Source organism: Hypoxylon trugodes, assembly GCF_022578975.1.
Source record: "Hypoxylon trugodes strain CBS 135444 unplaced genomic scaffold F4822scaffold_2, whole genome shotgun sequence".
Taxonomy (NCBI): Eukaryota; Fungi; Ascomycota; class Sordariomycetes; order Xylariales; family Hypoxylaceae; genus Hypoxylon; species Hypoxylon trugodes.
Genome location: NW_026250017.1, coordinates 2346153 through 2362135, shown reverse-complemented (window position 1 = coordinate 2362135; position 15983 = coordinate 2346153). Strand labels below are relative to the sequence as shown.

At 45.4% G+C, this 15983-nt stretch overlaps 3 protein-coding genes across 3 annotated transcripts; 2 read left to right on the top strand and 1 right to left on the bottom strand.

Moving 5' to 3' along the window:
- Window positions 1-9381: 9381 nt before the first annotated feature.
- On the bottom strand, window positions 9382-10990 carry F4822DRAFT_425631 (6-phosphogluconate dehydrogenase, decarboxylating; the record flags this gene model as incomplete). The annotated part of the gene is made up of 2 exons (XM_051460374.1): window positions 9382-10364; window positions 10426-10990. 2 exons carry the CDS (start codon window positions 10988-10990, stop codon window positions 9382-9384), a joined length of 1548 nt encoding a protein of 515 aa, XP_051318195.1.
- A 1242-nt stretch (window positions 10991-12232) lies between these two features.
- F4822DRAFT_425630 (uncharacterized protein) lies at window positions 12233-12810 on the top strand (the record flags this gene model as incomplete). Its single annotated transcript, XM_051460373.1, has 3 exons — window positions 12233-12427; window positions 12488-12598; window positions 12655-12810. 3 exons carry the CDS (start codon window positions 12233-12235, stop codon window positions 12808-12810), a joined length of 462 nt encoding a protein of 153 aa, XP_051318194.1.
- Window positions 12811-13304: 494 nt separating this feature from the next.
- On the top strand, window positions 13305-15946 carry F4822DRAFT_128930 (proline permease PrnB). Its single transcript, XM_051452675.1, has 5 exons — window positions 13305-14173; window positions 14226-14319; window positions 14382-14735; window positions 14790-15311; window positions 15374-15946. Exons 1-5 carry the CDS (start codon window positions 13866-13868, stop codon window positions 15752-15754), a joined length of 1659 nt encoding a protein of 552 aa, XP_051318193.1. The 5' UTR covers window positions 13305-13865; the 3' UTR covers window positions 15755-15946.
- Window positions 15947-15983: the final 37 nt, after the last annotated feature.

Below are 15983 nucleotides of genomic sequence, written 5' to 3'. Positions count from 1 at the left end.
GCGAAGGCGAAGTGGTGACAGCGACAGGGTATGAATGCGTTAAGTCTAAAAGTGGCCTCTAAGGTTAGGTACCTATTCGATGACTCTTTTGCTGGTATGATGTGGCGAAGAAAGTCCGATCATTACCGCTAAGTGGGCTGTTTGTACAGGTGGTCTTTGCTGAGTCTTTTAGGGGGTGGTAGGTGCTGAAAGAAGAGTCCGGCGTACCTAGGTATAGTGATAGCGTATAATATAGCGCGTAGCGTGTAAGTATTATACGATGGATAGGCTTAGGTGGCTAAACACCGTGCTTGCTCACGCTGGAACCCGAATAATCTTAGACCGTATACCGTATAAATTGGGGACCCGAGTGACTCCCCAACCTTGTACTAGCACGTTGCAGGGAAAAATGACGGTCACACGCGTGGAAGCCTAGGAATGGGTCCAGATCCAAACGGAAGTGGCGATTGAACCAAAAGAACAAAGGATTGAGAGGAGAGCTTCTCGTCTTTTTTTAGTAAGCCGAAATTGAAGAAAAGAGTATTTTTTAAAAAGAAAAATATTGAAAAGTACAATTAGGTTGGGTGGCCAAAAGAGTAATATGAATGAGTCGAATAGAGGTGAACACCGTTCCCTTTTTTTAATGAGCAATCCGGGGAGAGATAGAGGGCGTAATATTGGGTATTTGTTAAAAAGAGAAGGGAATAATTGTAATAATAATAATTGTTGTAATGGCAATTGTTGAAGGACTTTTAGATGTCATTAGGACATGAAGAATTTTGATTTGTATATTTGTATCGTCGGGTATAAGTCGTTCGTTCGGGAATCCTTTTTGTTTGAATATTTGATATTTTCTTTCGGGTCGGGAGAGTGCAAGTCAATGCCACTGCGGACCGAAGAAGTGATCAAGAGAGTACACACGGAAGAGAGGAGAGTGGTTTTTGCACAAGATGCGAGAATGGGAAAAGGGACCAAAAGGAGAAAGAATGAGTATAATGGAAAGCTATGCGCTGGGTATCGATCTTCTACAATACTCGAGCAGACTTTCAAGAAGTCGCCTAGTCGTCGGTCTAAATCTTGGAATCGAACATTGCGACGGCTTTGTTCGATAAAGGAAAGGGAAACAAGAGAGTCCACTGACGCTTGGGGCACCGATGAGTTTTGAATATACAGAGAACAGCAAGTGTTTCTGGGGGGTAGGAGAATAACGGTCAGTGAGAATGGAGAATACATCTCAAAGTACCTACGTACACATACGTATTGTCAAATCCACCCTGTATACATAAACCCTGCATGGAAAGTACCATGAGTAACTCGGACCAATCACGATACCTAGTAATTAAATGCCAGTTCACACAGCTCCACCTATGGTCCTTTTCGGCTAGTGTAGATGAATGAGCTCTTCCTTTCAATTGGTTCAAATATATATAACTATGGAGAACCAATGGTATTCACGTTATAGCCACTCAGTAACAAGGCTAGAGTGATGCATTGCATATCTAGTGCAACTACATACTCTATCAACCACGCTACCTAAATCGGGAATAGTATATTTCTGCTTATTGGTGCATACCCCTTGTCGGATAGCATTTTATCCTAATCACAATCGGGTTAGCGTCGCTGGAAAGAATAAATGATGTACATGGGTACCTACCTAGGTACTTAGTGGTTGTAGGTTTTAGATCAAGCAAAGCCAAGGACTACCTAGGTAGTAAAACTGAAGGAACTTTAGACTAAGAACTTTGTTGACGGAAATGATGGCAGAGTGTTCCAAGTATTCAAGGTTTTGAAGAGTCATCATTCCTGCCACCCCACCCATCCAACCATCTGTTCGTCTAAGTCCTCTCGTCAATAATCCTCGTTATTCCCCCCTCCTCCAATTTTCCTCTCTTTTACACTACTACCTATCTGATGTACTTCTCATTTCTCAATCTACCCCGATATGCAGCTTGTAATCAAAATTCCTACCACCAACAAATCAGCCAAACCAAAGTATCTGTGTAATGTCGGTTATCAGATGGGCATCTGCATGAAAAACTTAGCAACAGCATAAATTGTCGGCAGGCTGCCTAGCTGCCTTCTAGTAAGAATAACTACGCCCGTTTAACAGTAGAGAATACAGACAAACGGCTACCAACTAATGGATTGCCTACATGAAGTACTTGATGAAAACGAGAATAAAAATACCCAGGAATACAATACTAGTTTGCTTCAAAAACAGCCTTGGAGGCATCGCCACTGGAAGGGCGACAGCAGTAGGGTTATGTAGCAATGCGCACGCAAACAAGCAAGGATTACCAGTGTAACACACCTCCGGGCCGCACCTAGATTCTTTTCGGGGTCGAACTGATACTTATCTACAATTCAAAAATACGATATTCTTCTAATCTAGACAGTTCCTTTCACTCGGACGGCAAGAGGCTGGTCCAACGATATCTACGATATGCAGCGTCTTGCAGAAATTTCACAGATGAATATATCCGTCACGAGGTTTCGTATCAAGAATTCATCCCCAGTGGCACTTCTAGAACCGCGTGCATACATGCCTACATACTCATGCGATTCGTACGGATATTGGGTCTCTTCCCCTCTTCACATTGCCTTAAGGGAAAAGCAGTGATACACATCATCAACAAGTGACTCCTGATCAGCCTAGTGTCAATCGTCTTTAACTCCAGCTATTTTTCAAAACCCCTTTGCTATTTTCAGCTCGGCCTCGCAGCCTTGCTTTCGATCAGGTTGAAAAGGATCTGGGTATCTGACAGAATCTTGGAAATGCCATGAAATTTCCATAGGGTGGGTTAACCGCCACCTGTTTGCCAGTTGTGGAAGTTTCATCATTTTCTGACTCCCTAGCTGAGTCGAAAGGACTGCCGCAAATCGGACCTAGGAATCCCATTCGAGGCTACATTCGCGCAACGACCTTCAGGCCTTTAGGTCGGTTGACTAACATTACCAGTTTCGGATAGGAGTCATCCGTCATCCGCCACCTGTGCTTTCGTAGCAGGCCAATATTCCCCCACCGACAGGCCAGAATCCTGCGTCGGGCGCAGCGTTAGGCAAGCCTCGCGTCGCCCTGGACGATTGTTATTGATCGAAGTTGGGACACTTTCGTCAATAACAACAGCAAATTTAGATCAAACTTGCCCCTAGCCTGCTGCCCAACTATCTGATTGGCTCCCTCAATAGTAAATCTACGATATATCTCCCCTCTTTCGGGTGAGGGTTTCCAGGTTTCAAGAAGTGATACACATCGGTAAGGTGATCAAACGGGTATGATGAGGGGGATGCAGACGCCCCCGGGCTCACATAACTCCGACGCAAGCTTCGCCTCGCCTCTAATTTAGAACTGCCTCTTGTTAGAAGGCAATGCTTATAAAGAGACCCAACAACTTAATACGATTAAGTCTTCAAAAAAAAAAAAAAAATACGTGTATCTTGACTGAGCTATGATAAATTGTGGCTTTGATTACACGTCTGTTTCGGATGAAGTTATTGCTTCATTTTTGGTTGAGAATGACTCAGCGAATGAAATCTACGCTAATGTCAGCAAATCCTTTTCGTCCTTCAACACTACACTAATCCTTTAATTCTGACGGTTAAATTATTCATATAGCTGGCATAGATTTATACCGTACAGGTGCACAAATCCTGATGATTTGCGCTCTGTGGTATATTGGCTCATTGATAGAAGGATAAGCTTTTATAATATCCTCTTATGCGTATATAAAGCCCTATTACTAGTATAGTCTACTTTAATATACCGATACATCAATAGTCGAATACAGCCAGATTGAAATGGCATAATTCCTGAGATACAAGATACAACAACTTTAAATTTCGAATGTTCAACAGAGGCTACCATTTTCTATCTTCGCCGTCCTACCAGCCATGTTGAGACCAGACGGTTACAACATAATAGCTCGATGTATTTCTCCCCATCCCTTTATCATTGCCACCACAGCAATGCAGGGTAACCTCCTTAGCCATTTGGGCTATCCTTAGGCATACGCTTAGGCTCTGAAGGGGCGCATGAACATTGATAGCCATCGATATCAACAGCATCAAGGCATCAGTCATTCATTATCGGAAGGCTGGCAATATCATCGTCAATGACGACAGCCTCTTAAGGACAATAAATCTGCCATGGAGGCCTTTTGACCTCAAATTGGAAGGGTAAACATGAAGGGTAGTCATTGTCACCGCCCACGACGCACAATTAATTATACAGCAGGGATTATGAACCATCCAGCCATCCGAAACCAATTTCTTTCCCGATACTTTAGAACTGGTACACACACCTTTCGCCACTCTAACCAATAAGGGACAATTGCTACCAGTCACAGCCCAAAATCGAGATGACTCAACTCTGCAAAATGCTCACTTGGATAAACGGAGGCTACGAAATTCCGCGATTGTGGTGTCACGAACCAGGCTAGATTGTTGGATTTCAATCTACTTAGGTAGTGATTCACCGCGAAGCCGGAGTAAGACAGCCGTATACTTAGCTGACTGTGCCTCGCTTGACGTTGAAAAATGATGAAAATTTTCTCCTAGGTCGTGCTGAAAAACCCCAGATTCTACGAAATAATCTGGGAACACGATACCAACACCAGCTGACGACGATGACTGGACGGGTGGCATGGAACCTCACGATCCTCGGGATTTCTTTGAGCTCCCAATTATGAGACCACATCCGAGACGCCTTCACGCGGCCCCTATGTAGCCCTCGGTCACTGCAGCAGCAATTTCTTTTTATCCCTTCTTTACCTAGGTACTTCAAGTAAGGTACTTTGGCATATAAGTATCTCCAGTCTCATGATAATAATTCCGGCAGACCGACCTCTACCAATCCATTAATTACCGCGCGGGCTTTTAGTAATGCATCATTATAACTTTTCATTGGTAAAGATAATGCAACTGCAGACTCCGCATCTTCCCGATGATTCCATCCGGTAGGTACCCAGGTAGGAATATAGGTATTTTATTGACAGTTAGCCCTCATGGTGCGCGATACGTGTCGGCCACATGGGACGTCAATTTCTAGAACAAGTAGGTTGCAATACGTACATGCTGGCCACGACTAAGAAGATTTTTTTTTCTTTTCTTAATTCTTATTTAATTCCTATCCTCTTATCGCCAACACAGATATATGGAATTGCATCATCCCCACCCCGTGTTCACTCTTGAAGTTCAAATCTAGCGAAGGCGACTCGCCGTATGAACCTTGCAATTCCACCACACTACAATATGGAGTCGTGATCTACTCCACTCTAAATCGCCGAGACTAAGACAAAATGTTTGCTTTCAGGATGACTTGAATCTTTTGGCACAAACATGACTATCTACCTACCGCCTGCCTATTCAACTTATTATACCCGATTTCAATACATCACATGCGAGGCGCTCACCTAAGTCTAGGCTTTTTTCAGCTACCACAAGACAATCGTACATTATATTACCCTCGACCCGCTTCGTGATGGTGTGTACAATTTTGGAGTGTACATACGGTAACGGGTATAGTATTGGACGTCACGATACATCGTGTTCTTATTGGGAATTCAAATTGAGAAATAGGGGGGGGCATTGTTTAGCCCCGCCTCATAAGACGACTTTTGGGAAAAGTTATGACCTTCGTCATCCAATTAAAATCAGTCAGCATGAGTAATTATATCGTGCACTGCCTACCACCATTGGCATCCACGGTTCCCCCAATCGTGCTTTATGGAGGGGTTGATCTCGTTTAGATAGATTATTAGATAAACTCTTATAATAAATATAATTCTACAATATTATTGCCTCATGTAATTTCTATATAGTAGAACGAGAATGGGAATAATCTCCGAGACATATCCTTCATATTCATCACGAACATGTGAAACCCTCGTGTGCTGGCTGGCAATATGTTTCTGTATCGCCTCCAAGAAAGACCGAGAGGCTCAGTCAATGAGTTATGACAGCGTCTCAACTTATGGGGTATTCCTGGTTTCGTAGTCGCCATCGTCGGTTTACCCCCATCGAAATTGCGCTTTGACCAGGAATCGCCTCGATCAATATTAGCACCGCCATCATCGCGGATCTAGTACTTGCGCGTCTTCGCTCATACATCCCAACTGCTATCGTCACCTATTTAGTAATTCAGAATTCGATAGAACTAGACGCGAAAGATAACTCTAATTTGATGCCTTCCTCGTCATTCTGCGAGGCTTGGACCCCAAAATGACCCTCAAAATTCACCTTACTCAGCCGGAAATTCGTAGTTCGTTCAGCCAACCAGGGCACGTAACCAGGCTTCGGGAGTCACGGGCAATTCGATCTTCACTATTCGGGCCACTAGACGCGTGCCGTATAGCAAATTAATGGATTTGGTAGATTACATTTTCATGATTATGGGGCCGATCTAGATGAGAAAATACGGGGATTGATTTTTCGCCCTCGAGAATCCGCTCACGGTAACCTCCGTCGCTGAGTACGTACGCCATGGACTGCTGCTTTACTACCTAAATTGTACCCAAGTATTGTCATCTATCGATACGAGCCAGTACCGAGATTTCCTCCCAATGCTCACCAACGTTCTATCAGAACCAAATCGTAAAATCAGACGGCCCAGCGCTTAATCGATACGGATAGTTCGGGCTTAGTGATATCTTCTATTGATATTGCAAACCCAGAATGCGGTGGAGAGGTAACAAATCAAAGCTGCAGCGACTATGCGTAAATGACCTCTCAACCGGCATTTATTCAGCTACTATCCGTTTCGATAGGCAGCTTCATGTACCCAATTTGGATAAGTACCTTCTCTACTTGAAGCATCTCGAAAATCCTTCTATGGGAATGTTGGGGTTGACTTCCGTATAGCACGAGACTTGACTTGGGTCTTTCTCTATTCTAGAAACATTCTGTTCGTAAAATACCATGCGTAGAAATAGCGAGAAAACTCCATCACTGCGAAGTTCTCATCATGATTGTTTCGAATCCCCCGCTTGTTAGTCGTCTGACCATGTGGACGATTATGGTAAAAGCCGTGTGCTCACTTGCATTAGGGATTGTAGACATGCATACGGTTGTAGATCCGATGATAGCTTCCTAGGTTGGAAAACGTCCTAGGCAGCAGTAAAATCTTACATTACGATCGGTTTTAGGGGTGTTAGGATTGGCTCACTAAAACATCTAAGAATCATGAAAATTCCTTCATAAGGATTCTACTAACAATTTTGAACCGTGAGACTACTTAGGTACCTACTGAGGTACGTAGATATTGTTGCGGGGATGGTGGGAATCGTGGCGGCGGCGGCATCTCATCACGACAAATGCCAAAAAGTACATACACATACCTAGCCTCGGCAATGTATGTAACACGACAGTGATCATGACTATATCATGATGTTGTTATGATATAGAGATTAAACTCGTTATCGTCTCCTATTGATTACCTAGCGCCTATCAACAAGCCACCAAATATGAAGCGTAAAGCACAAGTTTAATAGCAGTCATCTATTCAACAGTAGGGGATCGCGAGACAGTCGTAAGTTTGTTAGCGAAATCTCAGCGGATGTCCTAGTGGCGGGGAAAGGCTCGCCAGTCTTACATACTAGGCGCTAAACTCTTCCTACCAAGGTCAACCAGCAAGGTCCCTGAACAATTATTCATTGGCGTCATCCAAAAACAAGTAGGCTATTCCGCCCCCCCAAATCCACCATACAATTGACGAACCCCAACCCGGAATCGCCAAGGCGTTTAATGATTAATGAATAGAGCGCTAGTAAGCAGGAATCGGCGTTAAGGTGCGAGATGCGTCTCAGCCTGTCAGCCAGCGACGCCCGCCCAGCCTTGCATAATTAATCTACCCGTATTCCTCGGACTTCCGCTCGGTTCAATAGTCTGTTTTCTCAGCCCAGCAGTCGCAAGTCCGACAATCGGTGTATTTCTTTGACATATGTGGCGGTGACTAAGCAGGCAATTTTCCGCTGAGGCGCATATGAAGCCTGTAAGCTGATCTCGAATCCCCGCCAGACGAACCAACCGGGCGCGATGGCGATGAACAATATAGTTTCATACGCCGTCGGCGAGACCACATGATCTCGGTGATATGCGGGGAAAGATATTGTCCCGGTATACCGCAAGGCAGATCCAGATTCCGTTGTTCCGCGGCACTATTCTTCTGATGTTTTGGCCCCCAACATCGAGTTGGGTGCATACATACCTGTGGTGGACATACCTATCTGCCCAGCACGTGAGAGGAAGAAACTACCTCGCTCGGCTTGAGGTGGGTATTACAGCTTGCTCACGGTTAAGCTGACGCGCTTATGGCCAGGCGCTTCGCTAATTAGATTGTTTGATAGATCTATAGGATATGGTGTCTGCGGGGAAGATCTCTTGACTGTCAAATTTCAAGATATGGTGAGCCATCGTGATTGTCATAGCGTCACCCGGCGACTTAAAAATTTCATCCGCGGCGGAAAATGGACCGAGAAAGCAATTCTATGTCCATATAGCGGAATATGAGCGGAGTCTGCTGCCTGGGCGGGGCTCATATGCTTGAAGGGTTATTCTGTCAAGCAACTCATTTTCCCCTTGTGACGCAATTGACCATTCGAAAAGGACTTTTTTCCCCGCCACGATATTTGTGAATGAGTACTTTGCCGGGGTCTTTTTTTAGTATCAACGGTCAAGATGCCCGGGGTGTTGTAGTGTGAATGAGCAATGAGTCACCAACGACCCGACTCCGCCTAGAGCCATAGCGGATACCGGCAGGCTACACACGCACACGTCTGTCTCATACCTAGGTGAGTAATTAAGTAGGGCCACGCGGTTTGGAGGCACCCAGGGGTAGCGGGGACGAGGCGGTGTTTCGCGTTGGATGCTTCCATCGCGAAATCATGTTGGCGGGAACAAGGAATTCATGAAACTGCGGTGGCTGTTAGTTGAGTGTTCTTTCAACTTCGTTGCGATCTTGGCGGGCCTAGGCATCAGCTGCCTGTGTGACAACTCAACAGGCGCCAGCCCGCATACGCCGCCCATGAGTTGTCTTCCCGAGACACAGATTGAAATGCTGAAATCATTATTCATTATGAAAATCAATAATTTGCTGTGACTGCTGTGGAGGGTGTGTGTTGATTTTACTACAGGGAATCTAACGACACGCTTGATGTGGAAGTCCTGCAACTACCGCGCTTTTAAAAGGTACCTATCATTCTATTGACGCGAATCTACGACCTTATTAACGATCAATGTCAAACACACTCGAGTATTCTAAGAGAACATATTGCCCCTTTTTAGTATTAACTCCTAGGCAGCTTTGGATGTGCCTATTGCTTCCCATTAACCCCATAAGATATTTCAATCTCGTAGAATTGCCTATCATAGCTTCGTAGAATTGTTTCATGGTGGTTTGCTTATAACTTAAGCAGGTCGCCATTCGTAATGATGTGCGCCCTTCGCCGGTTTCCCCGGGTCCTCTCCTCTCACATTAGGCCTATCGTAAGCATGCGCGCCAAAGAAATCCATCTCTGCCTCCATGAACTGTGTCGCCAACATGCCTCCGCCGACATACTTGAGGTATTCCAAGCTGGCACTTATAGCCGGAATGTAGTTGTCCAATTCAACAGCTTTCAGCGTGATTTGCTTTAGTGCATCGAAGTTCTTGTGTAGATCGGCCGCGACCTCGTCAATGAGCTTAATGTTCATAATGGGCTCCTTCGTATTCAGTAGAATTGGCTCAAGCATGTCTGCGATGTAGTCTTCCTGGATGATGCATCCTGCTCTCCAGATCTGAATGCATTTACCTAGATTGACGCCCCATCCTTCGTCCTTCGAAGCTCGCGCGATGAGCTCAAGCCCCTGGCAAAATGAGCAGAGGAAGGATGCGTAAACTGCCCGACGTAGACTCTCGATTAAGCTGTCCTTATCTTTTACCTCTGCTAGTTGCGGTTTCGGGATGTTGAGGTTTTCCGCAACCTTCAACCTCTGTGCTCGGTTTCCGCTAGCAACACGGAAGAAGTGGCCGGTCGCGATCGTGGGTGCCGAAACGTGACGATTGGCTGCTTCCATTACCGTCCAGAATAGAGTACCCTCCGAACTATCATCATCCTGCACTACCTTATCCAGCACATCGTCTAAAACGTAGCCATTCTCGCCCTTCCCCTCTCCATGTTGGTCGCCTTGCGGTGTCTTTTTCTTCTGACATATCTCCGAACCGATCTGGATCAAGTAGGTGTTCCTCAACTCTCCTTCTGAATTCCACTTCTCGAAGATCTTGCCAATCTCATCATTGGATAGCCCAAGAGACTTGTGTAAGAAGTTCCATGCCTCACAGACAGCCGAGAGCATGCCGTTCTCGATCCCGTTATGAACCATTTTTACGTAGTGACCGGCTCCGCGAGGGCCTGTGAGTGTGATGCTTAGTTCCGAACAGAAAGACGTCTCGGCGGTAACATTCGCACTTACCCATATACTGAACACACGGTTTCCCATCCCTCGCAGATTTCGCCGAGAACTTCTCAAGCAGCGGGAGTACGAACTCAACCGCATCGCGATCTCCTCCCGGCGACATACTCGGACCACGTCTAGCCGACTGGTAACCACCACTAACCCCCATACCAATCCATTTAACACCCTTCGACTCCAACTCCTTCTGTCGCCTCTCGGTGTTGCGATAATTCTCATTCCCACCGTCAAGAATGATATCACCAGCCTTCAGATCATCCTTAATCTTCTCCAACACGGAGTCTGCGGGCCGGCCATGGGTGATGGAAAATATGAATACTTTCCGCGGTTGAGAGTTTAAGCTTTTGGTAAACTCGTGGATGTCCTTAAAATGATCAATCTTGCCTTTTAGAGTCTTGGTCTGCTCCGCCATTTCGCGCGCCTGGTTGACGTTCTTCTCTGATACGTCCCATATCGACACGTCGAGACCGTGCTCGGAGAAGCCGAAGGACATCATCGTGCCCATGTTTCCTGCTCCCACGATTCCAATTCGTGTGATTTGGCTGATATCTGGATTCGGTGCCATAGTGTACAGTTTAAATTCAGCTGAATGATTAATAGAGTAATTACTTGCAGATATCGCCAATAGGCCTTGGCACTTAGGAGGTTCTTTGTAAATTCGGAGTAGAATAGTTGCTAATGCCTTAACTTAGGTATATTACTATGGTTGATAGTTAACTTTATTTTTGGTAGTTGATGTTCTATTAACACTTGAGTTGACCTGCTCATAATGAATAGCTATTTGGCCGAAATTGGCTAACATTTAATAAGCTGGTCAAGAAGTTGGAATCTTGACGCAACTATGTTGTAATTGATTTAGTGGATGATGACATTACCTGGCGTGGTAGTGATGCAAGACAAACAACAAATTGAGCGTTAAAAGTCGCATGCCATTGAGTAGAAATTTGTACGGATTAGTCATTCTAAGGGGAGTGATGAGTTGAATTGAATTTGTTTTGTAACTTCATATCGGATCGTTCCGATGCTCACAGATTTTCGGACCAAACTCCGATGAGAATTGTCGGATCGGCCCCGCATCCGTCGGCAATTCCGATAATCTACAATATTTCGGAGCAACTCCGAAAATATGCCTTCAGATGTTTAACTTAGTTCATAGTTGGCCATCGTAAAAAAAATTCACTTGGTTAGAAGAATATAATTGGAATAATCTCAAGATTCTTTCTGGAGGATTTGCAAGTGTTAATTGGAGACGTTAGCTTGTTCGTTCTCAACGCCATTGACTTTGCGGTAGAAAAGCGTTGAGGCATTGGCTACTATAGAGATTTTTATACGTTAGAGATCCAAGTATATATATATTTGGTATTCTTTGGCACATGGTGGCGCGTGGAAAGCCTGCACACGAGGGAAGTCTTAGTAGGACGGCGTGATAGGAGAGCCAAGCTACAATGGTGGACGTTTTGGCTCATTGCAATATTCGGCGGCATTGGTATATTGCTCAGCCTGGTCCAGGTCGCGCTGCAGGTCGTACAGACCCGGATGTCGTTTCAGTAAGCAACCATACCGGCGCTGGCGTAGGTGATGAGAAATAAAAATCCAAAAGGCTATCGGCCTCGGCACAGGAGAAGTAGGTAGGGTTGGAAAGGTCATCTCGGCAGGAAATGATTATTAAATATTAAGTCCTGAATGCAGCAAAACAGTATCAGATATTCCATTAGATGAATAATCAAAATGCAACATCGAAACTTATTATTTTATCTGTTTATTTGCTGATAGAGAGAGGCGCATTGTCGCAGATTATAAAACCAACATGAATCTACCCGCTGCGTTCAAGATCCGTTCCCGAACCACCTTCATTATCTCTTCCGTTATATTCTTCTTCTTATTCCGATACTTGAACGTAGTTGCTTTATTCTTCTCTCCTTCTTCACTCGACAACATGACCGTGAAGCATTTAGTTCTGTTTCAATTCAAGGCTGACGTCAGCGCTGAAGCCGTGAAGGAGGTCTGTTAACCCCACTTCAATTCCGGAGGGGGACTCATACTAATCTCTTAAATTGAATAGTCTTCCCTGCGCTTCTTTGACTTGAAAGATAGCTGCGTACATCCTACGTCGCAGAAACCATACATCAAGACCCTTTCTGGCGGCAAAGACAACTCAAAGGAAGGATTACAGGTACAATTACTGCTAATGTGCGGGGTTGTCGGTTCACTAACCGATCTCACATATAGGGTGGCATCTCTCACGCCTTCGTCCTAGAGTTCGAATCACTGAAGGACCGCGATTATTACGTAGACACAGATCCATCTCACCAAAAATACAAGGCTTTCATCGGTCGTCATGTAGAAAAAATCATTGTTGTGGACTACGTCGAAGGACAATTCTAGAGCTTTAGCTAGTGCATTCCAACAATCCAGTCTTTTGAATCCCACATCGCTATCAACGTCTGCCTTGGCACCTTTGCTTCTTCTCTGGACTCAACACCTAGGTAGCTGAAGGGCTATCACTAATTGCCACCACAGCACTGCAAAGGAAAGTGCCTGCCGTAGGGCGCAATACAGCATTCGCAATGTCTCCCAGGAAAGGTTGATAGGCTACCCAGGGCGCTTTTAGCAGCCAACAACCACTAAAACAACCGCTACAACCATTGGTAAAGCAACCCAACGGCCAATTGATCAGCCCCAAAACCAGCACTGACACCTGCACTGGAGGTTCACTTCACAACAGCTAGATTATAGACTTATAGGTTCTCGACCTACGATTTTTCGTCTGATACTATACGTCGACTCAACTTAGCCTTCCCCGTCGACCGATCAATCAGCCTCATTATATATCTATTATCCACCCAGTGCAATAGAGCGCCTCTAGATCGGTTCAGCTCTTTATTAATTCATATCATTTCATTCGATCTACTATCTTCCCAGGTACTAGCCAGGGGGTACGTTGCTTGGTTGCGTTTAGCGGGGACAGTTGATAAACGACCTCCGCACCCTAGCTTCTTCAGCATCTAGATCAACTTACCAAGTTGGTCTAAACCGAGACTATTGAAGAAACTTATTATATTCTTATCTGTTACCGCGACCTATCATCGCGCGTTTCTAAGCTGGATTACTCATAAGATACCCTTTCACTATATACCAAGAGTAGTTAATTCAAGATGCGAATTGATTACACCGGTATATTAGAAACTAGCCTCAACATCCAGAACGGCGGAGATATCCGAACAGTTACCAACTGCGAGGGTCGGGGTGGTAGTTCGCCACGGCACCTTATCTCTTCCCACATGGGACCCCTGAAGGAGAGCCGACTAGGCCATAGTTGACTAAACTATACTACCTACCCAAGAGCATTATCCAAAACATGGCTTTCCTCTCTTTCAACTTGGATTCATATAGTTCTGACACGCACCTTTCAATTCTGTTGATCGGAGTTGTTGCCGAACATGTCTGTAACACAGCCTCCCGACGGAAAAATGGCTGAGAAAAGCGTGGTACAAGATGTTGCTCAAAATGGCGACGGGGAAAGCATCGAAGTGGAAGTTTCCGAAGCAACACGAGGTACAAAACGCGGTCTAAAATCCCGACATGCGCAACTCATCGCGCTGGGTGGTACTATCGGCACGGCTCTATTCGTCGGTAGCGGACGCACTCTCGCCAAAGGAGGACCGGGTTTCCTCCTATTAACTTATATACTTATGTCCGGCCTTGTCCTCCTCATCGTCGCTGCCATTACCCAGACAGCTTCGTACTTGTGAGTTTCTTGTAAACTCCGAGAACCTGGCCCCTCGCTAACCCCCTTTTAGGCCGGTGAAAGGAGCCACTCCCAGCTATTTCGCATCTCGCTATGTTTCCAACTCTCTTGGATGGTCAATGGGATGGTTCTATTGGTACTCATTCGTAAGTTGAATCTGTGACAATCTGGTGTCTTTCTCACCCACGGTGCGCTAACACTTCCCTAGGGAATATTCGTCCCTTACGAACTTACGGCATCATCTCTCGTGATCGAATTCTGGAATCCGCCGATTAATCCAGCGGTATGGATTACGATTATGCTTGTGGTTGTCGTAGGACTGAACCTACTTCCTGTTTCCGTCTACGGCGAAACGGAGTTCTGGTTCGCATCGCTTAAAGTCATCACGATTATCGGATTGCTCATGCTCTCTTTCATCCTGTTCTGGTGGGGCGGTCCGGGCAATCCCCGACTTGGATTTCATTATTGGAATGATCCCGGTGCGGTTAATCATTATATCCTCGAAGGTCCTAGCGGATTGGCGGTTAGCTTTTGGAGCACACTAATTTCGGCTTTGCTACCGGTAGGTTTATTCTATCTATTGTTGAGAAATATTTGAGCTAAATATAGAAACCAGTTCTCTTTTGCGCCGGAGATGCTTGTTTTCTGCAGTGGTGAAATGAAATCGCCGCGTCGTAATTTGCCGAGGGCCGCGAAAAGCTTCGTTATGCGTATCCTCATCTTTTACGTCGGCTCCGTCATCGCAATCGGCGTCATCTGCCCTTCGAACGACCCGGGTCTAAGCAGCGGTGGCCAAGGCGCTGGTTCATCTCCGTTCGTTCTCGGTATTAAGAGAGCCGGTATCCAGGGACTCGACAGCGTCGTCAACGCGGTGATTCTCACATCGGCCTGGTCCGCCGCCAACGCATTCATTTACCAATCGAGCCGATCACTTTACTCTATGTCCATTAATGGGGATGCGCCGAAGATTTTCTCTAGGTGCACTAAGAAAGGTGTTCCGTATGTGGCCGTAATAGGCTCCTCACTGTTTTCGTTACTGGCGTATCTCAACGTCAACTCGAAGTCAGGAGTGGTTTTCGATTGGCTAGTCAACCTAGTGAACACGGCAGCTTTCATCTCTTGGGTTTCTTGCGCAATTGTAAGTCAAGCGGACTTTTCCGATCGGAATTTTTAATTCAATATCTAACACAAGTATCTTAGACGAACGTACGATTCCAAAAAGCCTTTGCCGCGCAAGGTCTGGACGAGAAGGAGCTTCCTTTCAAGGCACTTTTCCAACCTTGGGCTTCATACTTCTGTATCATTGCTTTTACAGCACTTTGCCTGATCAATGGTTTTGACGTCTTTCTGCCAGGCTCGTGGTCGGTTTCTTCCTTCCTAAGTGCCTATATCGGCATTCCGATCTTCTTCTGTCTTTACCTTGGCCACAGATTTACTGTGGGAAGATCCGATCCTTGGTTTATTCCATTGAAGGAGGTTGATCTTTCGACCGGATTAGATGAGTTAAAGGCGGACGAGAAGCCGGAAGACGTGTCGCCTTCTTTGAGGACGCGACTGTGGGGTATGGTTAAGAAGTCTTGATTTTACATAGAGGATAAAGTGAAGGGAATAGTCTACAGAACACTCATAATAAGAGCTAACACAATAGATAAATTGCCATCCCACCCACAATTTATATTATCAACTTCCGTCCTACCGGTCTCTGAATTCTATATCCCGCTGGAGACTTGATTATTTACGCAAGTGTATCAGCGCCTAGCTCATTTAGATGCCGAGTTTTATATATATAAGTTTACCTATTTTACTATAA